The 27,956-nt window shown below is 34.1% G+C and overlaps 1 protein-coding gene across 2 annotated transcripts; it reads left to right on the top strand.

Moving 5' to 3' along the window:
- The first annotated feature begins 215 nt into the window (after positions 1–215).
- Shaw (Shaker cognate w) lies at positions 216–27,956 on the top strand. 2 transcript variants are annotated; one of them, XM_015982939.2, is made up of 10 exons: positions 216–488; positions 22,023–22,074; positions 22,134–22,347; positions 23,297–23,414; positions 23,469–23,663; positions 23,713–23,912; positions 24,501–25,050; positions 25,576–25,765; positions 26,626–26,708; positions 27,052–27,189. In XM_015982939.2, exons 3-9 carry the CDS (start codon positions 22,139–22,141, stop codon positions 26,694–26,696), a joined length of 1,533 nt encoding a protein of 510 aa, XP_015838425.1. In that variant the 5' UTR covers positions 216–488; positions 22,023–22,074; positions 22,134–22,138; the 3' UTR covers positions 26,697–26,708; positions 27,052–27,189. The 2 variants fall into 2 exon arrangements, with proteins under 2 accessions (XP_015838425.1, XP_015838423.1); XM_015982937.2 differs by lacking the exon at positions 26,626–26,708 and having other exon boundaries at positions 27,052–27,956.

Below are 27,956 nucleotides of genomic sequence, written 5' to 3'. Positions count from 1 at the left end.
CTTGTGCAGTAAACTGTTGTAACTACATTGTAAACTTTTGTAACTTTGTGATAGTGAAATAGTGAAAAATCGATTTTTGGCGCATTGATTAAGCGTCTATCCCTCTATCGGCCATCATAGTAAATGTGAGTCAGCGGCATTCGTTTCACGCAACCTGAAAAGGGGTGGCGTCTGCATGCGTCAAAATTACCCCCCGCCCCCATCTGCCGCCGCCACCGCCACCGCCAGTGTGTTTCAGAGCGGCGGCGGGACTCCGTGCTCGTTTCGACGCCGAAAACGCGCTGAAAATCTCATAAAAAAACACATTTTCGATAGTGTTCAATTCACGTGTGTTGTGGTGAAAAACTGAAAAGGTGATCGATACAAGTGTCGGTTTTTCACCGCTGAAACATTAATTAATCGCCTGAAATGACGCTGGAATGTCACTGGTGAAAAAATGCCAAGGTACGACTGACAAGGCGGAAAAGCACAACACGAAAAAGCGAAAGGTAGGACTTGGGTAAGAGAGGAGAAATCACACCGAAGGGTAAATAATCTACCATTTGGAAACGAACGGAAAAATAACGGGTGAAGGGCGATAAAGCGGGGTTAGTTTATTTACTGTGATGGTAACACTGATTAAAATACGCCTACGAGTGGCGAGGGAAGAAAATTGTTTAAAAAATAATCGCAAAAAGCGCTAAATTCAAAAATAAAAAATATAATTTATTAACCCGGCGCATCCACCATTTTTACAATTTTCTTAAAATTATACAAAAAATAAAATCTTTCAACTGTAGCTTATTTCTGGTACACTATTAACTACAAAATCGATTCGTTGTTGTTTTCAGTTTCTAAGGTCACTGGAATTTAACTTCAAATCACTTAATTGTTCAAGTTGTTCATTTAATTAAACACAAGTTTAAATCATTTTTAATACACAATTATGAAGCAATTAGTGTACTTCTAGTACTCCACTAAACGTTTTCAAAACTTCTTAATGTAGAAATGTTTAGGTCAATTAAAAAAAATTAGCCCGGCGCATCCACCATTTTTACATTTTTTTTTACTGACATTTGTTGAAGGTTTTAGTTTCACAACTAAATAAAAGACAAAAGTCGTCGCTTAATTCTGACTTCCTTCATTAATTGTTTTGCCAATTTATGATACTAAGTGATCTAAATATAATTTTTTCTAAATTATTAAATTTTTTTTTAATAAATTGTCTCAAATCTTTGTAAGTAGTAATAATCACGTAAACTGCTCAGAAAAGAGCATGGTTTTGTCAACTCGTGTCCAAAGTTATATTTCTTCGCCCGTTGTCGGTTTGTTTAGGTCAGAGGTCAATACGGCCACCACAACTCTTGTCATGTTTCCCTTGTGCCGCCGTTTAAAAAATGTTCCAAAAGTCCCGAAATAAATCTATTCAACGCTCTTCCAACAATAGAACACTCGACTACTAATTGGGTTCGATACGAGGCCACAATGCTCGAAACTTGTCTAACTCGGTTAGAACCGAAATTGCTTTCACCTGAAAGTATTTTTCGCGAAAAGTTTCGGTAAAAAGACGACTTGTTTTCCAACCATAAATGAATGTTTGATGCATTGCAAACAGTGAAAAGGGTTTGTTTGTGCCAAGTTGATGAATTTTGACGGCAATTATGTAAATTCACTTAAACAAATGTCCATTCGAACGCTTCATTACATTAAAAATATTTACGTTCATAGTTTGAAAGGGAAAAACAAACAGAGATTCGAAATCGGGGAAATTCGACATTGGGCAAAAGTGAATTATGTTCAAAGCTTCGTCTCGTCTTTGACATGATCGTGATAAATGCGGCGTGAGAAAATTCACTCGCGAATGCAATAAAGATGAGACGACAAATTTATGGCGATACGAACGCATTTCAACGGATGTTAATTTCTCAAATCTTCCGCAAAATTCGGGCTCTTAAGCCTAGTTTTGCCTTAGCTGGAAATATGTGTCGTCTGAAACGGAATATTTTATCAGTCGACATGTTTGTACAATTGCACATTTCGAGTCGAATTTTAATTTTTTGCAGTTTAGTTCTTCACAATCAAACTAAGAACGTGATCTCTAATTTTTTTATTAAATTTACTGTTAGATCAAATAGTTTTTGTTTTAAGTTTAACATCAGTAACGCCATAGGCGTAATTCAAATCCGTTTCAAGGTCATAGTAAAGATACTATAAATAAGAAATTACAAGTTTTTTTTGTTCATTTTTTTAAATGTTTCTTCATCAAATAATAACACTATCAATTGTTCTACAAATTTATCAAATAATTACGATGTTACGTGATCAAAAAATTAAAAAATTCTAGTTAAATGGCCTACCCTATTAGATATTTTTTTATTGAACCAAGTAGTTTATGTTTAATATTATAAATCATATCTAAACGTTTATAAAAAAAATTTAAATTAAAAAAATTAAATTTTTTTCCCGGCGCATCCACCATTTTTCGCATTTTTTTTACTGACATATTTGTTGAATGTTTTGGCTTCATAACTAAATAAAGGACAAAATTTTTAAATTGTAGCTCAATTCTGACATACTTCCTTAATTGTTTAGCAAATTTATGATGCTAATTTAGATCATAGAATCAAAAAATAAAAAAAAATTAAAGTTGATCAGTTTTAAAATAAAAACTAACAAAAAAAATTATAATTTTTTTGTGTTACTTTTGCTTTTTTGTAATTATGAAGTACGGCGTTCAATATTCAAGTCATTAGGACATTAGGACATGCTTGCACAATGGTACATTTCGAGTGAAGAACGTAATCTTTAATTTTTTTTATTAAATTTACTGTTAATTCATATAGTTTTTGTTTTAGATTTAACATTAGTAACGCTATAAGCGTGATTCAAATCCATTTCAAGGTCATAGTAAAGATACTATAAATAAGAAATTACAAGTCCTTTTTGTTCATTTTTTTTAAATGTTTCTTCATCAAATAATAACACTATCAATTGTTCTATAAATTTATCAAATAATTACGATGTTAAGTGATCAAAAAATTAAAAAATTCTAGTTAAATGGCCTACTCTATTAGATATTTTTTTATTGAACCAAGTAGTTTATGTTTAATATTATGAATCATATCTAAACGTTTTTAAAAAAAAATTAAATTAAAAATGATTCGCTCAAACAAAAAATACCAAATTTTTACCCGGCGCATCCACCATTTTTCGCATTTTTTTACTGACATATTTGTTAAATGTTTTGGCTTCATAACTAAATAAAGGACAAAATCATTAAATCGTAGCTCAATTCTGACTTACTTCCTTAATTGTTTAGCAAATTTATGATGCTAATTTAGATCATAGAATCAAATAATAAAAAAAAATTAAAATTGATCTGTTTTAAAATAAAAACTAACAAATAAAATTATAATTTTTTTTGTGTTACTTTTGCTTTTTTGTAATTATGAAGTACGGCGTTCAATATTCAAGTCATTAGGACATTAGGACATGCTTGCACAATGGTACATTTCGAGTGAAAAACGTAATCTTTAATTTTTTTTATTAAATTTACTGTTAATTCATATAGTTTTTGTTTTAGATTTAACATTAGTAACGCTATAAGCGTGATTCAAATCCATTTCAAGGTCATAGTAAAGATACTATAAATAAGAATTTTATTTGTTTTTTTTTTATTTAAAATTCCTGAATCCACTCAACTTTTCAGATCTTTTAAAAAAATATTTTTTAGAAGTAAGTCAGGTAAAGGTATTTTTATTATTTCTTAAAAATAAAAGTCGCACAGAAATCAGTGTTTACGATTAATTTAAATTTTTTATTTCTTAAATTTTAGTAACGACATAAATTATTTTTAAATTTTAATAAATATATTAGTGTAGAGTAATTCAAATCCATTTCAAGGTCATAGTAAAAATGCTATAAATATGTTATAAATCTATATAGTTCTTGTTTTAAAACTCTGAGACCACTCATAAGTTTACAAATCACTAAAATTTTTTAAATTTTATGGGAAAATAATTTATAATAATATAATAAAAATAATAATTAATATTTTTTTTTTAATTTTTGCTGAATCGATCGATTTTAGCGAGTGTTAATTTTTCAAATCACTCAAAATTGTGACTTCGAGTTTGGCTTTGCCTTGGCTGAAAATATCAGTCGTCTGAAAACCCCGCCTGAAACGGAATATTTTATCAGTCGACATGTTTGTACATGTCGTGAGTGCATTTCGAGTGGAATGATCGAACGGTATGTGGAGTCGTTATTGAATTACGTCTCCTTTCTTGAGCACACATCTTGCTAAAACCGACGACGGAAAAGTCATCAAAATCGATCGTGTTTTATTCAAAAACTCCGATTTAAAATATATTTGTGCGGCGACATCGTTTAATTATTGGGCAATTTCCGGCGGACGGAAATTACGCCCGGAAATAGAAACGCGAAAATTTCGACCCTCACATGCTGAGTGAGCCATTTGAGATAAAGACACTCTTCCAACAAGCGTTAAACTCGCAAAGATGCTGATTACCACTCGATCGATTCGATTGTGTACTTTTTTCGACATCGATGTGTTTACATTAAACCTCTTCACGGCCTCCAGGGGAGCCAAATGTGTTTTTTCGCCGGTCGCATGCATGTAAATATTGATTTTAATAAAGCGAAATACGATGTATGGCTTAGATAAAGAATTGGAAGACTTCGCAAAAAGAAATATTCATACCACGGCTGGAAAAGAGAGGCCACGCTTGTTTTATGGGCTAATGCTCCAAGGCACGTTTTAAATGAATTGCGATTCGGATTCGAATTAGTTCAAAGGTGATTTGTGGCATTATTTTGCGACTTGAACCAAACACTGATTTACTCAGCAAAATTTATTAGCTCCAGCAATTAATAGTTCCAATGACCTTGAACACGATCTTGAATTTTAACATCGACACAAACACTTAAATAACTGAAAAACTTTAGTTTTGGGAAGAGATGAAAACGTTTCGAATTGATTTGTGACACTATAACAAAAAAAAAATATGTAGTAGAAACAACCATTGACTATCCCTTTGAATTTGTTCTGAATCACTTAATATTATAATTAATTGGTAAATGTATAATAATAATTGTTGGTAAAAGCTAGATTTTAAAGATTTTGTACTTCATTTAGTTGTGAAGCCAAATTATTCGACAATTTTTTTTTAAATTGTAAAAATGGTGGATGCGCCGGGTTTATAATTTTATTTATTTTAGTCAAACATTTTAGTTTAAAAAAAAATTGAATAGGCTTCAAAGTGATTTGTAAGATCAAACAAACACTACTCTGTTTAATAAAAAATTGTCTAATAGTTTACAAAACTTTTTTATTTTTGAATCTAAATTACTTAATACTACAATTATTTCATAATTTGTAACACAACTGATAAAATAAGCCACAATTGAGCTAATACTTAAATATTTTGTTTTTTAATTAGATGTAAAGCTAAATCATTCAACATTTGTTGTCCAGTATAAAAAGATCAAAAATGGTGGATGCGCCGGGTTAATAAATTTATTTATTTTAGCTAAACATTTTTAATTTGAACCATTTTAAAAAAGCTTTAAAGTGATTTATAAGATCGAACAAACTCTACTTGGTTCAATAAAAAATTGTCTAGTAGAATACAACACTATTCTATAGACACTAAATTTTTTTAGTTTCGGAGACTTCTCTATTTTTTGATCTAAATTATTTAACATTGTATTTGTTTAATAACATTTGTAGAGCAATTGATAAAATAAGCTAAAATTGAGCTACAACATAATGATTTTGTCTTTTACTTAGTTGTAAAGCTAAAACATATAACAAATTTTTTCGTAGAAAAACGATTCAAAATAGTGAATTAGTCGGAATAATGATGTGATGATGCAACTTAGAATTAAACTATGACTTGAAATCTTGTCTTATAATTTTGTTGTCAAGCTAAAACATTCGATTATAAAAAAAGAATAAAATGGTGGATGCGCCGGGTTAATAAATTTATTTATTTTAGCTAAACATTTTAAATTTAAAAAAAATTGAATAGGCTTCAAAGTGATTTGTAAGATCAAACAAACACTACTCTGTTTAATAAAAAAATGTCTAATAGTTTACGAAGCTTTTTTATTTTTGAATCAAAATTACTTAATACTACAATTATTTCATAATTTGTAACACAACTGATAAAATAGGCCAGAACTGAGCTATGTTTTAAATATTTTCTTTTTTATTTAGATGTAAAGCTAAATCATTCAACATTTGTCCTGCAGTATAAAAATGGTGGATACGCCGAGTTAATAAATTTATTTATTTTAGCTAAACATTTTTAATTTAAACCATTTTGAAAAAGCTTTAAAGTGATTTAAAAGATCAAGCAGACTCTACTTGTTTTAATAGAAAATTGTTTAATAGAATAGAACACTATTCACACTAAAAATTTTTAGTTTCGAAGACGTTTCCATTTTTTGATCTAAATTATTTAATATTGTATTTGTTTAATAACATTTGTAAAGCAATTGATAAAATAAGCTAAAATTAAGCTACAACATAATAATTTTGTCTTTTACTTAGTTGTGAAGCTAAAACATATAACAAATTTTTTAGTAGAAAAACGTTTTAAAATAGTGAATTAGTCGGAATAATGATGTGATGATGCAAGTCACAATTAAACTATGACATAAAAAGTTTGTCTTATAATTTTTTTATCAAGCTAAAACATTCGATAATAAAAAACGACCGAAGTAAAAAATGGTGGATGCGCCGGGCTAATTTATTTTAATTAAATGACACGTATGTTTAAGTCAACACTTTTAAAAAATTAGATTTGCAATTAAAAATTTGAGGCGAAGTTTAATCGATTTATCAAAATATTTTGTCGTAAAAATAATTATCGACTTTTTAAAAGTATTTTTGCTTTATTTCTAACTTATGTTGTTTTTTTTTTCTAAATTTAAATCTAAATCTAAAACATTTTAAAAGTGATTTATAATGTTACGAATGACCTGAAAAGGAATAAGAACTAACCGATATATAGTATATTGTTTACAGTAACTTTAGTGACCTTGAAATGGATTTAAATGGCTATCCATCAAAATATTCGCCAAATTTTTTTATATTATTTATGGCATTACAAATGTTAAGCCTGAGACAAAAACTGGTCAATTTAGCAGTAAAATTTTATGAAAGAGTTTAAGATTACGTCCTATGTTTAACTGTAAAAAATTAAGCCACAAAAAATCGAAATAAATTTTAGCGACCTGTGTTTTAATCCATCACTGGATTTTTTAACAATTACTATTCTCTACTTTGGTGACACATTAAAGGAAAAAAATTAGTTTTACTTGAATTCAGCAAATAATTCATTTAAAAGTGATTTGTGGTCTTACTATTGATCAGAAAAGTTTAAATCAACAGCCAATCGCTTTGAAAGTTTTTGTACAGAAACAGACTTTTACACGGTTTTGAATCTCTTGCATTGTAAGTTTGTCTTTGGGCTTGGCCGTGCAATAAAAAATCAACAGTTTGCTCAATAAAACTGGCATCTCCCGCATAAAACCCTTATTTTTTTCATCGCTGTTTTAAATATAGTCGTAACAATCGGCACCGCCCCTTTTGCGACGTACCACACTGAAACCATATTGATTTTGTTGCGCCTTCTTGCAGGAAGAGAGCGATGAAACGAGGTGGTAACCAAAGTCGGCCTTTTATTATTTTCATCAGAGAACAAAATTACAACAGTTGCACACACTGGTACGAAAACAAGCCGCTCTCTCTATGCGATTTTTCAATGGCGAAAAGCCATTACAAATCGGGATAATTCCTCTTTGGAATGGAAGATTCGGGCCTTTCATGCGACTTTTTTTCGGAGAGGATTACTATTTATACCTACGAATTGAAATAAAATTTCTGGCAGGAACTATGAGCGTCTTTGTGGCGGCGAAATTAACAAAAGGAGCGCAATTATTCTGAAAATTGAGGGTTTTCTCGTGACTACAATAAGTTTAGATTAATTAGGGCGATAATTGCGAGTGCTTATTTCGGGTAAACAGGAAATTAACAAAGTTGCCTTAAAAATTCGACTCGCGGTTAAAATAAATATTATGAATTGCGGGCAATTAAAACTACAATACAGACGCTGAAAACAACAACACCTTTACAAATGAACTGTTTCGCGACTTTTTCAAACTGCTATAATACAGTGGAACCTCTGTAAGTCGAAGCACCTGTTGCCACAATTTTTTTTAAATACATTTATATTATTTTGACAATTATAAAATTATAAAAACAACAACATCAAAAAATTGTGTAAAACATATCTAGTTAAAGACAAAAATTTGTTAATATCTTGTATTGTAATTGTAATATTACAATTTTTTCAATTTGATAATCTAAGTTTTTGCCACATTTTATCAAAAATCACAAGGTACAAAAGGCAATGTTTTGAAATTTTTTAAGTGTGTGAGTTAATTCGAAAATATATTTCTAACCAAACAAGATGATTTTGTTTGTAATATGTAATTACAAACATTTACAGATTACAAACTGTTGTTTAGTCAAGCACTTTTATCTTTGTTACCCACACTAAAAGCTCGATTGTTACAGTTTACAATGTTTTACAATTTCCAATTTTTATAAATAGCACCTTCTAAAAAAATTGTAAGTCATTGTAATGTATTTATAGTTGATTACATTATTTGCAATGTTTTACAATTAATTTTTTACAGTTAGAACGATTTCAAGACTGTACAACTGTTTGTAATAATAATTGTACAACTTCTAATAAAATTACAAGAGTTTAACTCGATTACAAATGCTTTACAGTATACTGTAGGTCAAATTAACAATGGTCATAGTTTGATCATATTGTATAAGCAAAATCATCTTACTTCATAATTTTTTTTTCTGATTTGTAATAACGTAGTAGTTAACAATTACAAAACTTTACAAATTACAAAGTGTTGTCAAGTCACATTTAGGCGAAGTATTCTTTTGTTATTTACATTAAAAATTCTATAAATTATGTAACTAGGTTGCGTACATTAATTTACAAAACTGTACATAAAAATTACAAAGGTTTACACTTAATTACAAAGTTTTACTTGGTCAAACAAGACACTTTAAACTTAATTTTTTAAGCGTTTTGATAATTATATATTATTACAATCGAGATTACAACAACTTACAATTGTAATTACCAAACTTAAAAACAGTTTAAGACTTGTTTAACGCTTTGAATGACTTTATTACGAAGAGAAAACCTGACTGGATTGTAATAACGTAACAATTACAAGACTTTACAATAAGTTGGTGTAAAAAGTTGTTCAAGTGTTGTTTTCGCGTTGGCCGTGGAAAGCCTCGATTAATTTTTAACTCAGCCACCCCAATAAAAACTTTTTTTATATCGTATAAGTGCCGGTCCATTTACTTAGTCGTGAAAAACAGCCTGTTGAAAGTTTTTGCTCTCGTCTCTTGCATATTCATGTTTGGGGTTTGTTTGTTTATGAAAATGCATCCGGAATTAACGACTTTTCTCGTCTAATTCAATTCGTCGCAATTACAACAACCGATTCGTAATTCTTATTCATGACTCGGCCGAAATTGGATTAGAGATTTTCAAGTCACGTCGTTGATTAGATATCAATAATTCATTCGGTGGCTGTTGGCGCGCTTTAATATTTTTATTTATTCTTCCGCCTGTTGCACCCGAAGATTTGTAAAGACATAAGTGACAAGTGGGCCAATTTTGCGCGAGATTTTAATAAAAGACATGTGAGGGACGTCGAGTCGTTACTTTATTCATGCGCCGAAATAAAAATTTTACGACAAGGCGCACAAAACCGAAATGGAATTCTTTAGAGGTGTAATCACGGAAGAAAAGAGAAACCGGGAGCAATTATCGTATCTCAGGACTAAACACACATGATAGAACGGCGAGGGTTTAATTGAATTTTTTATGGGGGGACGATTTGCAAAATGATTTCTGTATTTTCGCGGAATTAATTGGTAAATTCTCCGGCGACGGAACGAGATTTATAGCGCGGCATTTTACCTAACGAAAAATTACGGATGTATTGATTCGCCTGTGTTTGTATTCGCTTTGTTACGGTTGCATAACTCGATTGAGGAATAAAACGCATAAGACAAAGCCTATTTTTGCCGCAGTCTCATCACTGATTCATTCACAACCAATTCAATTAAACGGAACTTTTCCATAAAAAACAACTGGTTTATGTAATCAGCTGATACAAAATGGCAATTCTATTAAATTTTTTTACTCAGTCAAATTTTTACTACAAACACGTTAACAAAAAAAAATGTGTTGACTTGTATAGCAATTGTTTAAAAATTAGAACTCGTAAAAGACTGATCATAAATTGAATTTAACTTAACAATAGTGTGTAATTTGTAAAATTTTGTAACCACATTATATTATTACTAAAAATAAAAAAAAAATTTTTTATTTATATTATTACTAGGGACAGTTTATTGTAAAGCTATGTAATCGAGTTAAACGTTTAAAATTTTATTTAGGTTTGAATAATAAGCTTTAATAATTATACTACAGTACAATCAGTTATACTGTGAATAAATAAATTGTAAACTATTGTAATTAATACATCGAAAATTTTTTAACTGGAATAAAATTCGTAACTTTGATTTAGCCAATTTTGGTAAAAATTCCCGAAACAAGTCAATTTTTATTTTGCCTTGCCTACTATTTGGTGCATATGGTTTTTGTTTATCTATTGTCAGAAATGCACAGCCACCTCTATTTTTTTTTTCAAATGTAATGATATTTCAAGTGACACCTCGTATCAAAGCCCTTGTCGCAAGCATTATAACGCACTATTTATTTTTTGAATTTTTTCAAAGCCTACGTGATAAAAAATAAAAACCAATTTTATAAGTAGAACACTATTTAATGCCACAATTGTTCAAAATAGGCATCGTTTCTCTCCTAGAAAATAATATAACGACAGTGGCATAAATTTCTTGCAACATTTCTAGTGTGATTTGCCTAATTTCAACTTATATAAATTGTTTTTCATTTTTTTATCGCGTAGGCTTTGGAAATATTCAGAAAACAAAGAGTGCGTTGTATTTCCTGTAAAGTGCTCTTTCATATGAGATAACACTTGACATACCGTTACGTTTGAAAAAAAAGTCGGAGGTGGCTGTGAAGTTTTGACAGCAAATAAACAAAAAAAACATGTCCACCAAAAAATGAGCAAGAAAAAACAAAAAGCAATCTGTTTCTGAAATTTTAACAAAAATTGCCTATAATATCCAAGTTATAAATTTTATTACAGTTAAAATTTCCACACTGTATAATTAGAAATAAAAAAAAAACAAAAATTTTGTTTTGACTTACAATTTTAATAGAAACTGTTTATAAAAATTACAAATTGTAAAACACTTATTGTAAACTTCAGTAGTCAGGCGTTTATTGTGAATAATAAAAAAATGTGCCTGACTTTAAATTAACAACAGTTTGTAATCTTTGTAAAGTTTTGTAATTACACATATTACATTATAACATAAACCAGTTCATAAACTAAATTGAAAAGTAAGATATTTTTACGTTGTTAGTTTCAAAAAGTGTCTCAGTTTGTAATTGTGTAATTACAATTGTAAACGCTTGTAATTAAAATAATTTAAGAAATGTATCCAAATTAATTGTAAATGTAAAGCTTTGTAAATAATGTAATTAATTACGATTACGCTAACAAACGATAAATAATGTTGTGTGTAAACTGGGCTTGACTTGACAACAACTTGTAATTTGTAAGATTTTGTAATTACATATTACATTGTTAGAAACCAATAAGAGACCAAATTCTATTAAGATTTTTCTATTTTTAGTTTCAAAATGTGTCAAAAACTGTTACTGTTTTTAATATTATGTAATTACAATTGTAAACAGTTGTAATTGAACACTTTAACGCGAATTTTAATTGATTGTAAGGCTTTGTAAACGTAATTGTAATCTGTTGTAATCGAAATTGAATAAAAAACTTGCACACAATTATCAGAAGTAAATTAGTAAACAGCTTGTAATTTGTTGTAATTCCACGAAAAATTAGTTCCGAAAGTGTCAACCCGTTCCAATCAAAATAATTCGTTCGTTTAACAGCTTTGATGGCCTCTTAATTGCAAAGCAAATTCGAACGAAACGACAATATTATCACAACTTATCGACTGAATCTTTTCCTTTTTAATTTTTATTATGCTTAAGGGGGTAATTGGTGTAATATAACCCGTAATAAAGTGAAAGTTTTATGTATGTCGTTAGCGACAGTGTTAATGTATTCAATCAAACTCAGTCCAATTTTATAGATTTTCGGCTCAAGTTTACAATTAATGGAATAATTCAAAACAAGTGAGTTATTTCTCTCCTGTTCCATCCACTCGAAGCACTCGAGATCCATTTCAGTCTGCCGCTTATGTAATTATTTCTCGAAACGTTCGAGATTCCCTCAATTATCTCAAAACTTTTCAATTATAAAAACGGAACAGTTCCACTTTAATTATCTGTCACATCACGTCAGACGCGATTTGATTCAGCGCCAACTCTATAGAAAGCACAAAAAATGCACATACTTTGAATAATTCACTGTTTTGAAATAGTGGAATATTCGGAGTCAGCGTTCGGCGGGAATAAAATAGTGAATTGTGCCGAGTCAGGCAATGTAAATGTTTAGGGGCAATCCATCCATCGGCTGTATTTTTGCGCTCTCTCTTCTTCCCTGGTCAATAATAAACCTCGAGCGTTAATTTGCGAAATCTCGTTAGCATGCACGCCGTGTCATCGGATCTAATATTGCATCGCCTTTAAACTTTAACGCCGGCCTCCTCTTAATCCTCGGATTTGAATTCTCATTACCTCGAGCTTGCACGAAATAGGCGGGAGGTTAATCGGCCTCATTTCCGCCCACATTCGGCCGATTTTTGCTAATTGGACGCTTCCTCTGTCTCAAAGCGACACACATACATCGAATTGCTAATTTCCTGGACAAAAACGCATTAAAACTTAGAACGCGCCACAAGTTTTGCAAATTTACATATTCCGGGTTAATCGCTTCGATCGGCGAAAACTTTGCCAATTTTTCGGGCCAAACTTAATTAGCATTTTTGTTGCTTGTGGTGCAACAGGTTTGAGAGATCAGTCGCAAAAACAACGTTTAATCCGAAAATTGCTTGATGACTGAATGTAATTTTTCGAAAGCGCAACTCGGCGATATCGACCACCAGCATATTGTAACAATAGCTGACACTAAATATCCACCCAAACTTGAAATCCGACAATTAGAACAAAAGCTTAGGTCAGGAAAAGTTGCACCTTTCTTTTCACAATAGGATGGGGACAAAGAATGCGCAAAAAACGGGATTTCAGTCGGGATTTATCACTTTTCTTGAGTTGACACCGAATCGAATCACGTTTGACACGATATGATGGATAATAATTAAAGTGGAACTGCTGCCTTCACATAATTGAACGGTAAAAATTGTTAGTTGAAACTACGGAGGACTATAACTTAGGAGGCGGAACGAGGTACAAAATCGCACCAAAAGGTATAGTGCGGCAAAGTGGAAATGAGGGCGCTTTGTTTCGGCGCCGAGTCGTTTTAAATTAATTAAAATCCAACCAATTCACTAATTACTTGGAAAAAAATGCAGAAGTGTTAAGCTTGACATTCTTAATAAACTGAGAAAAACTGACAACTACAATTTTTGATAGAAACGTAATAATAAAATATTTTTAATTGAAAATTTGCGCTTCGTCTCGTATTTTTCAAGACGCTGCGAAAATGGTTACAGATACAAGAAAAAAGTTAGAAAGGAATTTGTAGAGAACTAAATTTTCTTTAAAAAAGTCCGCGAGACCATATTTCTATCGCCACCGGTTTGGGCCCTAAAGTCGTTTAAAACGCTCAAGCGACAGATTCGTATTATTTTACCAGTGGTCAAGTAACTCAAAGTTAATTTATACCTAAACTATAGAAAATACAACTATGGTGTCGCTGACTTTTTTATAGGAAATTTAATTCTCTACAACTTTCTTCCTTACACTTTTTTTGTATCTTTAACCGTATTCCCAGCGTTTTGATAAATATGCGGTGTGCCAAAAATTATCGCTTGGAATTACCAATTTGTGTTCTACCTTATATTTTTGCGAACGCTGCGAATACGGTTGACGATACAAAAAAAGTGTAAGAAACTTTTGAAATTTTTTTAAACATAGTTTACGATTAAATTTTTGCATTTTGTTAATGTCCTACTATTGGGAATTTAATGTTCTATGTGCCTAAATTTTTTTCGTCTGCTTTGTGCTAACTGTTTTACTTATACAATAATGGCTTTGAAAACTTAGACGATAATGAAACAACAGCGCTTTCTGGCGCCATTAACGGAACTATCAAACACGGGAACGTTTTTTTACACGTCGTTTCACATCCTAGCCTTTAGATATCCGTAGTTACAACAAAGGTTCGTGATTTTGAGAAAAGAACTGTGACATGCAGCTTGCCATTAAGTTTCCAAGTTTAAAAAAAAATCGATCGTGAGTGATGGGACAGAGATAAGGCGACCATGAACCACTTTTCCGATAAGTCCAACATTTAAATATTATGGGATTGGATCGATTTTGTGATTACATCGTGTAAAACAGGGGTCAAAAGCGGCCGCCACCTGCCAAACTAAAGTTTTAATCCTCGACAAATCCCATCAAAGTCGTGAAACGACATAACAATGTAAATTATCTCTCTCGCGTAATCCTAACGTTTTTCACACACAAACTGTTGCTCCAAGAAGAATCGGACAAATATACCGTGATTTATGACACGTCATATCGATAGAATGACCATTCGTCCGCCGGGAAATCACATTAGAGCGACGGTTTGAATGTAAACTAGATGTCGAGAGCTGATTTGATTCCCGCAGGAGGCTGTGTGTATTTTTAAACGAGTGGGAAGCGAATTTTTACTAAACTATCGGACATTATTTTGACATAAACCTGTTGCTCGAGAAAATACGACACCCTACAGACTTCACCGGGTTTACGACAACCAGAAGATTTTTTCGACTCTAAAACCACACCACCCGAAAGATAATTTAATTTCGAAGCGCCTGGTTTTTGTTTCAAGTCGCTAGGCCCAATAACACGGCCATAAATCACTTTCAAAATTTTTGAGACACTAGTTTTAAATTTTGACCAAAAAAGCTATAACTCGACATTAGATAAACAAAACAAGAGTTAAACATAAATGAGTGATGTGGAAAATTGTTTTCTGAATCCGCCAGTGTTTGTTTAAAGCCGCTCCGGTTGATAGTTTGCCCACAAATCACTTTTAAACTTTTCCGGAAAAAATATATAATTTTGAAAAAAAGTTTAAACGTGATTCGCGAGCACACTATTAGTCGTAGCGACTTGAAACAAAAACTGGGCGACTCAGAAGACAATTTTCTATCGAAAATAAGTGGCAAAAATTCAATTTCAAGCCGCCGATTGCAAATTGCCGATCGATGTTTGATTGAGAACGCGCCGAGCGATTCGATTAAAAATTAATCCGCGAAGGTTACACCTTAAACGCATACAAGGATTGCTTTCGTCCTTGCAGCACACCATCAATAAAACACACGAGCGGCAAAAGCCGGCCTCACTAAATTGCCTTGAGGATTAATGCCGCTTTCTGCATTAAAAATTCATAAACTACCACTAAAATAGGCCGGTTTACTATTTGAACGAGTTTTATGTCTCGCACGGGGGCGCAAATCTGGTTTTTTGCATATACGAGGAGAAATTTATCTGTGTTTAGTTTGTAATTTTAATTAAAAAACTGCTGACTTGAACGGCGAAATATGAATGAGACAAGGGGACATGAATGTGGTTCAACGCCCCGTTATTATATTCAAACAAAAGTAACACTCGGAGAGTTTTATGACGCGAATAAAATATTTTATTTAATTTTTATGACAGGAAACTACTTTACGACGGCGAGGGAAAGGCCAAAAGTTGCGAAACAAAATGAATTCATGACGAAATTAAATCCAGACAAAGTGCGGATTTTTCCACTTTCAAGGTCACACAAATTGTTATTTTTGCAATCAAGTGACTGGAGCCGATAGAGAATTAACTGGGGAATCGACCAGTTTTTAACTCAAGTCTTTACGACCAATAGTTACGTCACAAATCACTTTTAAACTTTTAACAATGGAACTATAGGTTTTGTCCAAAAAGACAATATTTTCGAAAAATTTGTGACACAAGCCGCTTAAATGACACCACGTTCTGGAACAGAATTTTTCGCTGAATCGATTGGTGTTTGATTCAAGTCTCCACGATTGTTATTAAGGCCACAAATCACTTTTAAACTTTTTTCGAAAATTGATCCAAATTTTCAAAAAAGTTTAAACGTGATTTGTGACTTTGTTACTGGTCGGAACGTTACGAGACGAGCACCAGGCGATTCAGACGTCAATTTTCTACTAAATAGGGCTCTTTTGTCTTGTTGAAACGAGAAGAAGGGTTAGGTCATCTCGTGTTTCGCATTCCCTTGTACGGGGAATAAGTGTCGGTTTTAGCTCTAATCTTATTTGGCCCGATAAAGAGGTGGTCTTTAAAAGACAGGGTGTCGATAGCAATGTATCGAGTCTTGTACGTGTCAAGTGTCTCAAGTTGCGCCGACTGCGGTGAAATCAAGATAAATGGAGGTAACTTTCGGACTTTGTCGTCGCTTCTTAATAATTGAATCGGTGTGTTTTTCACCGTGTGAGTGAGAGCGAGTCCGAGAGAGAGATGCAAATTATGATGGAGAAGCGCCTCAAGACTATCTCTAATCAAACAGGAGGCGTTTCAAGCGCCATTGACTGTATTCAACTTAAACTATATGTTAGTTTAATGGTATCTCGGTATGGCAGTACACGGGTCCCGATACAATAACAACTTGTGAGCCATTCACGAAGGCTTAATAAATTACTCGATGGGACGGCTCTTAGCGAAATGAATTTTTGAAAGGCGCCACATTCCTTACGAGACCTAATCTCGTTAAAGAGGTATTACCGAAATTGACACATTGCGGCTGTTGGGGCGGAAAAAACGCACTCTATCCAACTCATGCACGAAATCAATTAAAACTTTCCAAACAAAGAACGGATAAACGGACAAAAACCGAATTAATCAGTCTTTGATTCAAGTTTCTGCGATAAATAGCAACGCGGTAAATCACTTTTAAAATTTACACAGTCGGACAACAATTTTTACGTAAAAAAGCCCAACTCAAGAATTACTCTAAACAATTATTTCAAAAGTAGCCACTGATTCTGGTGGTTATTTACCTGCTGAATCGAATGGTTTTTGTTTCAAGTTGCTTCGATTAACCATAAGGCCGCAAATCACGTTTAAACTTTTTTTTGAAAAATTTTGAGTTTGACCAAAAAGTTTAAATGTGATTTGTGACGTTATTATTAGTCGTAGCGACTTCAAACAAGCACCAATCGATTCAGCCGACATTTTTCTACCAGAATCAATAGTTTTTATTCCTTGTTATGGTGGAAAAAAAATTATTTTGGCAAAATTCGAGTTTTTAGATCCAAAAAGTTTAAAAGTGATTTGTGGCGTAACTATTGGTCGCAGTGAGCTAAATCAAAAAGTAAACGATTCTGCGGTAAATTTTGTACAAGACTTGCTGACGTAACGACCCATAAAACTCATTTTTGTGATTATTTTCGGCGATAAATCATTGCCATCATTATGCTAACCACTTTTCGCCAATAGACACCCCTGAATGAATATAAATGGAGTCTTGAGTAATCCGTTTCGGTATTAAAAAAGTGTGGTCCAGCTGTGCCCCGGAAGATTTTCCCATTTGAGTTTTGCGTCAAAAATCGAATCAAAAAGGCGCATCGAGCGTAAAATCGCATCAATTTAGATAAACGCGTTTCGAGTGTTTATTTTTGAGATTGCCCGTTCGCCGATCTGTTTATGTAAGTTGGTGAGCTATCCGCTCGCAAATCTATAGATTTTCTTAGGTAAACAAGTCGGAACTGGGCTTTGAGAGCCATTTTTGATTGTTTAAATTACCCGGCAATGCAGATGTTGGCCGATTTATGGCCGCTTAATCGAAAATCGCTCCATCAATAACTTGCAAATTGCGGTCGGGTCAGACAAAGTTACCGAATTTTCTCCATCAATAACGTTTTTATAAACCCGCGTCGAAAAAAAGAAAAACTCTGACCGAAATTTAAACACTTTGATAGAAATTTGATTGGCCTTGTCGGTTGGAGGCACGCCAACTGGAGTTTCTTCTTCCTGCAGCTGAAATCTGTTCGTGATGATTGCAAGAGGAAAAAATCCCACTCGTAAAAATGTGACGTAAAAGGCCAGCCGTAAAAAATCGTCTCGTAAAGTCTTACAATGTGGCGATTTTAAAAATTTCATTAAAGTGTGCGTGTTAAATATCAATAATGCAACCTCACCGACTAAATCTCACAGCTCACGCCATCAATCACACACATTTCAGGCGAGAAAAAAATATTAAATTACTCAATATCGCTGTTTTAGTATTAAAATCCGGTACGAAATTTATGTCCAAATCGTTCGGTGTTTGTTTCGAGTTGCCACGGCCAATAACAAGCCTATAAATCACGTTTAAAGTTTCACCCAACAAAAACAAGCGGTTCATCAAAGAAGGCCGTTTTCCCGTCATGTTAACCAAAACAAACAATAAATAATCAAAGATTCTGATCAAGAATCGTCTCCTGAATCGATTGCTGTTTGTTCCAGGCATCCCCGATCAATAGTAACGGCGCAAATCACTTTTAAACAATTCCGAATCTGATTCAAAAATTTTCGAAAAAAGTTTAAATGTGATTTGTGACCCTATTATTAATCGTAGCGTTTTGAAACAAAAAGTGGTCAATACAGCAAAAAATTCTGTTTCCGTCAAGTGTATTTTGTTAGAGATCTTGTCTTTTGTTTAGTCGTGTCAATTCAAAGAACACTAGATTTGGAAAAAAATATACCAAAAGTTTGAAATTGATTCGTGGCGTTGTTATAAGTCGTAGAGAGTTGGATCAAAAACTGGTCAATTCGTCGCTAAATTGTCTATCAGAGCCAACTATTAGTTTGGTTTAGTTAAGTCGTTTTGAAGCTCGATATTGATTTTCAGAGAGCATACGAGCGTCTGTATTTACGCCACACAACAAAAGTACTTTACAATGCCTTTATCCGAATCGTAAAGTTAACTTTACACTCTCTATCCTTGGCAGTTTCATTTACAATTTAAAACTTTTCCGTCCCGGAAACAAAGAACCGCTTCAGATTAACATAAAGCTCACGGTTTTAGCTATCTTTGCACCTTTAACACGAAGTAATTAGTTATTAAAACCCCAACAAGAAAAATTTACGTTTGAAAGGCTTATTTTTTATCCCCTCGCCTATGTAAATGCGAAAACTTGGAGTTATATGAATAGGAAATTCAAGACTTTGCTTTTTTCAACGTTGTAACCCCATTCTTGAATCAATTATGTATTCCAATCAACAAGTACGTTCACACACGAGCTTTTGGCGCAATTCCAGAGTGTGCGTGATAATTGATTTATTCGACAGAGGTAGCAAAAAAGCCGGAATTTATTTATAATTAGGTACATGGCAGCTCCATCACATCACAAAAAATTTATTTTCGGACTTGAATTAAATTATCTTTCCGCAAACGCGACGATAAGAACGTAATTACCCAACGAAAATGAACTCGGCTTAAAAAACTTCTCAAAAGTTAAATAAAGCTTTTGTTTGGGTGCGTGTCGTTTCGCTTCCTCGATCGATATCAGCCCTTTGCCGTTTTTCTTATGCATAAATTCCTTTGTGCTACAGGTTGTGCACAAAGTGATACAACAAAACCCAACGAATCGATTAGCGCAAGCTTAAATCACTTTAACTAAGCTAAACAAAAATGCTATCTTCATTGCCAAGCACGTTTCTGACACAAAAATTTCCAACGAATCGGATAGTTTTTGTCCTAAATTGCTGCGATCAAAAGTAACCACACAAATCACGTTCAAATTAATTCGAATCAATTTCTGAAAATTTTGAACGTGATTTGCAGTATCAAAATGAGCAAGATTTTAAAGATCAAAGAAGCATTATAAATTAGTTTTAACCATAGTATAATGTGATCTATGTTTTAAACGTCAAAAATTACGTTTAAATTAATTTGAATCATTTTTTGAACGTGATTCAAAATTTTAAAATCTTTGATGTAGCACATGTTTTCGGGCCAGAATTTCGCAGAGAATCGCCTGGTGTTGACTTGAAGCTTCTCCAATTAATAATAAGGCCATAAATCACGTTTAAAATGTATTAGCAATTTTCGAAGTTTGATTGGGATCGTGGCAACTGTTGTGTTAATTGTTATTTATCCCTTGTGCACGCTGGAACTGCCAGTGTCGGAACAAAGCGTCCTGCGCTTAATTAATGACGAAATATTGCTCGCTTGCAACTATTTCCTGAACATTACTACCCCAAATTTGAGATAAATTAACTTGAAATCTCACAGATACAAAAAGCTTCATTTTTCATTTCACTTTCAGATCGTATTACGGAAAAATCTCCGCTGTGTAATTAATTTCGTAGCAAGGGAATTTTAATGAAAACGTTTCGGTTGATATAAATTGGACGTCATCAGTTTTGACGTCTCACTAAACACATCTTTTTGATTTAATTAAAGCGTCTTACGAGAGAAAAATGCTCGAATCAATCAGCGACGTTATAAACTTGCAAAATAGTCGCTTTTGTTGCTCGACGACGATCTAATTATCCCAAAGACGGCTTAGCTGTGTCATAATAAAATGTAAAAGAAGCGTTTTAAATTTTAAATCGGTGTAAATCTTTTAAGATACTTGTTTTAAGAAAGCCCCTTTCAGGCGACAATGAGATAAATTTATCAAACTTATTTCCATAGAATTGAGACATTCATCGGTGACGGATCTATTGAATTTTTCAATGCGATGCTTTAAAATGCGTTTTTTATAGGCAGACGTTTGCAAAAATGGTTACACGAGCCCCGGACGGCAAATAAAATGTATCACACGAAAATAATCAATAAGGTGGAAAAAACACGAAGTCTGACGCATTTTTTTCTATTTCAAGGTCACACCAAAGGATAAATACGTAGTCCAATAAATGATTCGGATTCAGAATTTTCTGATAAATCGATTAGTGTTTGTTTCAAGTGTCTACGACTTTAAGCAAAGTCACAAATCACATTTAAACTTTTTGAACCAAAAGTTACAATTTTTTACGAACTTTGAACATTCCTTGATTCTTGACGAATAAACGACGGACTAAATCTTTGATCTAAAATTTGATCCTGATTCAGAATTTCTCGATGAAGTGACTGGCTCTTGTCTCAAATCACTGTGACCTCGAATAACGTCTGAAATCACCTTTAAACTTATCGCATAACATGATATATAATTATGAAAATTGAGAATCTTTATTTTTCTTTTCGTTGCTAAATAAAAAACAGAATTTTTAATAAAAATCTTCTTCCTAGTACAGAATTTTCTAAGGAATCGACTGGTTTTTGTCTCAAGTCGCTACGACTTATACAAACCACACGAATCACTTTTAAAATTTTCAAAAAAATTTCAAAATTTTAAGTGTTTTTTGTGATTCACGATTCGACCAAAAATGATTTTTTGGAAACAAACATTGATTCCAAACTAAAATCGTCCGGGAAATCGTTTGGTGATCGTTTCAGGTCTCAATGACGAAAGCTGACTTCACAAATCACTTTTAAACTTTTGCCCGCTTCCGATAAGTGTCCTTTTAACGGTTTGGCTCGATTATTTGCCGAAAGCGCAAACACAGTTAGGCCCCGGTTAAATATTAACGTCTCGTAGCGATCGCTCCGTTAATATTAATGAAAGTCGGGCCTGTTTACCGTTCAAAATTAGCGGTTTTTGGTGAAAAACCCACTCGATGTGATTCTCCCACTTTTTCAGTCCTTTCATCTCCTGAAAATTCGTCTCGTTTCAGCGTCCTCGAGCTTGACACAATGGATTTGCGGCCGTAACGCGACACTAATCCGGTAAGTTTTCAGTTTCAGGTGTCGAAAAATCCTGAAAAATACATGCATTTTTTCCACAGCCATCATGAATCTGATCAATATGGATGCCGAAAATCGGGTGGTCCTCAACGTCGGAGGCATCCGTCATGAGACCTACAAGGCCACCTTGAAGAAAATCCCGGCGACTAGATTATCACGGCTGACTGAAGCCTTGGCCAACTACGATCCGATACTCAACGAGTATTTTTTCGACCGGCATCCCGGAGTTTTCGCGCAGGTTCTCAATTATTACAGGTCAGAGGGATTTTTCATCACAATTTTGACGATTCGAGGGGAAAATGCGATTAGGCACAATGACAAGAATTAATTTTTACGTTTATGTAAACCAGAACCCCGTTACGACGACGAAGAGACTTATGGGTAATGTTCGAATAATAATGTCGACACTTAATTTTAACTACATTTAGACTTGGAGCCGTTCAAAGGGCATTCAAGACGACTCACAGATAATTTACATGTCACGATCCAACTTCATCTCTGGATTAGATCTAAATTGACCATAAACTCGATTTAAGGAAGAATTAACACCGTTTAAATGCGATCCTAAACATTCCAGCGATTTTAAGCAATTTCAAGGTCACGCCGTAATCAATTTTAAAAACTAATTAATGGTTCTGCTTCAAAATTTTACGCCAAATCGACTGGTTTTTGACCCAAGACGCTACGACTAATAATTACGTTGCAAACCACGTTTAAAATTTTTATTCTAAAAAATATAGTTTTTATATTCTATTTAATTTTTACAAGTAAATGAAGTACTTGTAATAAAATAAATTAATGTTCCTTCAATTATGTTAACCGGAGAAAAAGTCAGTTTTTGTCTCAAGTCTCTACGACCAATAATAAGGCCACAAATCACTTTTAAACTTTTCCAAAAATGATTCAAAATATTTTAAACTATTTTAAAAGTGATTTGTACAAGGATTTGTGCTTGCAAGTCAATGAAATTAATACATCAGACTTATATCTGGTCAAATTAGTGTAAAAACAAGTTACGGATAATTTTCCAAAAATATTTTGCACAGTGGGACATTTTGTTTAATTTTGCGGGCTGTGAAACTCAAATCATAAAAATAGTGCATAATTCCGAATCAGAATTTTCCGGGGAATCCATTGGGATAGTCTTTAAGCAACTCCGCTCGCTAATAACTTTGTAAATCACGTCCAAAGTTGAATTTTGTAGAACTGGCAAGCTCCACTACCCTTCGGACGTATGCGGCCCCTTGTTCGAGGAAGAGCTGGAATTCTGGGGTCTGGACGCCAACCAGGTCGAGCCATGTTGTTGGATGACATACACTCAAGTAGAAATTTAATTAACATCGCTCCAAATCATCCTAATCAACATAATTTTGCAGCATCGAGACACCCAGGAGACCCTCGCCGTCCTTGATCGTCTGGATTTGGACACCGACAAGCCCAGCGACGAGGAAATAGCACGGAAATTTGGCTTTGAAGAGGATTATTTCAAAGGCACCCTCTCCTGGTGGCAGATGATCAAGCCGAAGATTTGGTCGCTTTTCGATGAGCCGTACTCATCGACGGCCGCAAAAGTATTGAAAAAATTGTGTTTCTTTTATGATTTTGATTGATTTATCACAGGTCATAGGTGTCCTATCAGTATTTTTCATCTGCGTTTCCATCCTCTCGTTCTGTTTGAAGACTCATCCCGACATGAAAGTGCCCGTCATAAAAACCGTAGCCGTCCGGACTGCGAGCAATGGGACAGATTTCGTCATCGATAAAACAGACACTGATGCTCATGTCGCTTTTTTCTACATCGAGTGCATCTGCAATGCATGGTTTGTATTGTTTCCACATACACAAAGCGCGATTAATTGAAATGAACCGACTGGAAATCGCTTGTTTCCACGCACAATGAAGCCAATGAACAGGCCACTTTTACGCGATTTTAGAACCAAAAATAAAAAACGAGGCAGATTTAAACAAAACCAACCCACTTTAGTGATAGGAAATTAATTACCGAATCGATCGGTTTTTTGTTTGAGTCTCTACGACTGGTAGTTACCACCCAAATCACTTTTAAAATTTGTAATAAGTAAAATTGAATCACGCCTAATTAAAGCACATGGCAGTCATAATTTACCTAAATGATTCACTTATTCTGATGAAGAATTTTTTGCCGAATCGACCTGTTTTTGTTTCAAGTCTCTACGACTGTTAATAATGCCGCAAATCACTTTTAAACTTTTTTGAAACGACTCAAAAATTTTCAAAAAAAGTTTAAAAGTGATTTGCGACCAATCAACTAATCGGAGCATATTCAAACAAAAACTAGTCGATTCAGCACACAATTTTTTATTAGAATCAGTAAACGTTTTCAAGTATTCGTTACAACTAAACAAGAAATTGGCTTTTTTTTGTTTCAGGTTCACGTTCGAGATCCTGATTCGCTTCATCGCCTCGCCTAACAAATGCGAATTCATCAATTCATCGGTGAACATAATCGACTACATCGCCACCGCGTCGTTCTACATCGATTTGATCCTCCGTCGGTACGCGGCCCACTTAGAAAACGCCGACATAATGGAATTCTTTTCAATAATTCGAATCATGCGACTGTTTAAACTGACTCGACATTCGTCCGGATTGAAAATTTTGATCCAGACGTTCCGCGCCTCCGCCAAAGAACTGACCCTTTTAGTGTTTTTTCTTGTGTTAGGTATAGTGATTTTTGCTAGTTTGGTCTACTACGCGGAGAGGATACAGACCAATCCCGACAACGACTTCAAAAGCATTCCGTTGGGACTGTGGTGGGCACTGGTGACCATGACCACAGTCGGGTACGGTGACATGGTGCCAAAGACATACATCGGCATGTTTGTAGGCGCTTTGTGCGCCCTTGCCGGTGTCTTAACCATCGCACTTCCGGTTCCGGTCATCGTTTCCAACTTTGCCATGTACTACAGCCACACGCAGGTACCACCAAATAAAGAATTTGAAAACGAATAGAACACTTTTTTATTCAAGTTTCTACGACCACTAGAAGCCGAGCAAATCACGTTTAAAGTTTTTTATTTTTAAAGGATTTGATTCAATTTTGCAGTCATACGAGTTGATGAATTTGAAAATAAGAGACTGATTCTTGTAGCCGACTTTCTAACAAATCATTTGGTGTTTATTTTAAGTCTCTACGACCATCAATAAGGCCGTAAATCACGTTTAAACAAACATGAAAAAAATTTGTTTTGTTTAATAAAGTTTAAAAGTGATTTACACAGTTATTATGCATCGTAGAGACTTGAGACTTGCACCAATCGATTCGGCGGTAAGTTTTCTATGTGAATCACTTATTGTCAAAGCCATTTGTCACTTGGTATCGCCTTGAAATCAAATTGAATCAATTTCAAGGTCAAAACTTTAAACGTGATTTACAGCGTTGCTAATTATCGTAGAAACTTGAATCAAAAACTATTCGACTTCCTAAAAAATTTTCTTTTTTAGGCCCGCGCCAAATTGCCGAAAAAACGTCGCCGCGTCCTTCCCGTGGAGCCAACGCGAGGTCCTCGACTTCCGGGGCAAGCCCCTGCCCAGCCTCCCGGTCCTGTCGCTCCTTCCGCACAGAATCGGCGAATGAACGCCGTAAAATCGAATCATCCCAAAGACATGATGGGTGGGCCCGGTCCCAAAATGGGTGAGTGTGATTAGTAGTCGAATCATCCATTGGTTGAATCATCCATTGTTCAGATAATGAGCGGCAGGTGGCGCGACGCGACGAAGACAGATGTTACGACCTTTGACGAGGTTCGAATTTGTGTGTGAACATGACGTTACAGTAGTGCTGAACGCGTTTTATGAGAAAAAAGCTATTGCGCGTTTTTTATTGTGTCGGGGGTTTAATCTTTTATCATCGGAGTGATGACAGACACGATACTCGAGAGAAATCTAAGGAGAAATGGCCGTAATCTTTTTTGGCTGCTTATGAGCGGATTATTCCCAATTCGTTCTGCTTGGGGCGAGAAATAGGATGTTTCCGCAAAATTGTGCATTTTTTATTGCTTAATAAAGAAAATATACAATAAAGATAAGTTTGTGCTGTCTCTAAACCCGTCTTTCCAACAATTAAAAGCACAAATCACGTTTTAAACTGAATTACATTGACCTTGAATTGGATTCATTAAGTTTAAACGTGATTTGCGTCGTTATTATTGATCGCAGGAAGCTGAAACAAGTGTCATTGGATTCGCCGGACAATTTTGTACCAGAAACGTTTGTTTTCCGACTCAGTGAATCCATAGTACGCGATTGAAATTGCTTCGAATCATTAAAACCATTGATTTGTGTCTCAAAACTTTAAAAGTGATTTGTGGCGGTTCTAGTGGTCGTAGAGACTTGAACCAAAAACTGATCGATTCGGTTTTAGACTCTCTATCGGGAAAAGGTGTTGCCTGGTTTGAAAAATGCACAGTTTTGGCTAAAAACGCTCACGCACTACTCGAACGTTCCGTCCGGCAATTTCCACGTCAACTGTATGAAAATCGCCTATTTTTTCAGATGATGAGCGTCGTCATTCCAATTTACGTTTGAACGGTACCAAATCAAACACAGAAATGAATAGGGAATAAATAACCGATGGGGTATTATTAAAGTTTTCGTTGTGGAATGACTAATACTAGTATGGCATGTTTTTGACGTTCCGTGTTCCCTTACCATAACCTTAATTACCCCGTAATTAGGGCCGTCTGTTCGTGTGTTTATCCGAATCTCTGCATGGTAATGATGATGAGGTTAATAAAGGAAGTTCTTATTTTTTGGCTGTGTTTTATTGATCTTGCGCGACTTTTTGGTGTTTTGGCAAAATCGCGATTCGAGTTTGATTCGAATCGTGGCTTTTGTCGTTTCCTAGCACACTTTTTTGCTCACGTGCTTGTGCCTTTTCGGCTCGATTTGGCTGGAATTTGATGCAGTTTTTTGGTTTAGGTGTAATGAGTGTAGTGACGTCGTCGCTGAATCCCAACGGCTTGGAATCGAATCCAGCTGTGATGATCTGCAAGCCCAAGGAGTTCTCTTCGAGTCAAGTGAACCTGGCCCAAGGCTCGACCCAATGCTACACCACACTCAAAGCTGCCAAAGACCTTACTTTACAGGAATGAAGTGCTTTCGTTTCATTTGTACAGTAGCATATCGTGATACGTAGTATTAAGGGGGCGTATATCACACTCGGCATATCTCGGGGGGTGGGACCAATCAGTATGCACAAAAACTAAGTGTTAGGAGAAACCAATTCTAGATGTAACTCCCGGCTATTGTCCACCATTCTAAATTTCTCGATTTCTCCTCATTGTTATTGTTGTAAATTAAGGGTCCATGTTGAATTTACAAAGTTTATGGCGGGTTTATATATCACATATCTTTGCGTTTCGAATTCGGACCAAGAAATTTTTTAACGATCATTGTGATACACGAGGTTTTTTTCGGTTAGGAGGGGTTTCAATCGCTGTATTACTGATTCAGATTTTGGCCTTTGCTCTTTACTGTAATATAATGTAGATCTAGGGTTAAATAAGCGACTGTATTACTAAATAACTAAATTGAGACACTCAACTCTCAACTAAACGATAGAAATACTGCTCGTATTACACTCACAGGCAAGTGTAATAACTGCAGTATTGCATTGTATTATAGTAATAATAAATTTAAATAAATGACAAAACAAATATTTCCATGTTACGAGCGACTTTGTTATATATACACATTAAACATTGTAATAAGTACACTTATTTCACCTTCTCACCACGTAATTATACGATAAGTTGTTGGATTCTTCCTGTACATGATATAAATTGTAGAAATTTCGATAAATAAATCATACAAAATTAAAAACA

Source organism: Tribolium castaneum, chromosome 6 (genome assembly GCF_031307605.1).
Source record: "Tribolium castaneum strain GA2 chromosome 6, icTriCast1.1, whole genome shotgun sequence".
Classification (NCBI taxonomy): domain Eukaryota; kingdom Metazoa; phylum Arthropoda; class Insecta; order Coleoptera; family Tenebrionidae; genus Tribolium; species Tribolium castaneum.
The sequence above is the reverse complement of the archived record's forward strand: the minus strand, read 5'-3'. Positions and strand labels throughout refer to the sequence as shown.

Bases quoted from the DNA above. Each gene is read 5' to 3' on its own strand.
- Shaw (XM_015982937.2), top strand. From the start codon at position 22,139: ATGAATCTGATCAATATGGATGCCGAAAATCGGGTGGTCCTCAACGTC. The intron at 22,348-23,296 runs GTCAGAGGGATT...TGAATTTTGTAG, and splicing joins CAGGTTCTCAATTATTACAG to AACTGGCAAGCTCCACTACC. The intron at 23,415-23,468 runs GTAGAAATTTAA...ATAATTTTGCAG, and splicing joins GTTGGATGACATACACTCAA to CATCGAGACACCCAGGAGAC.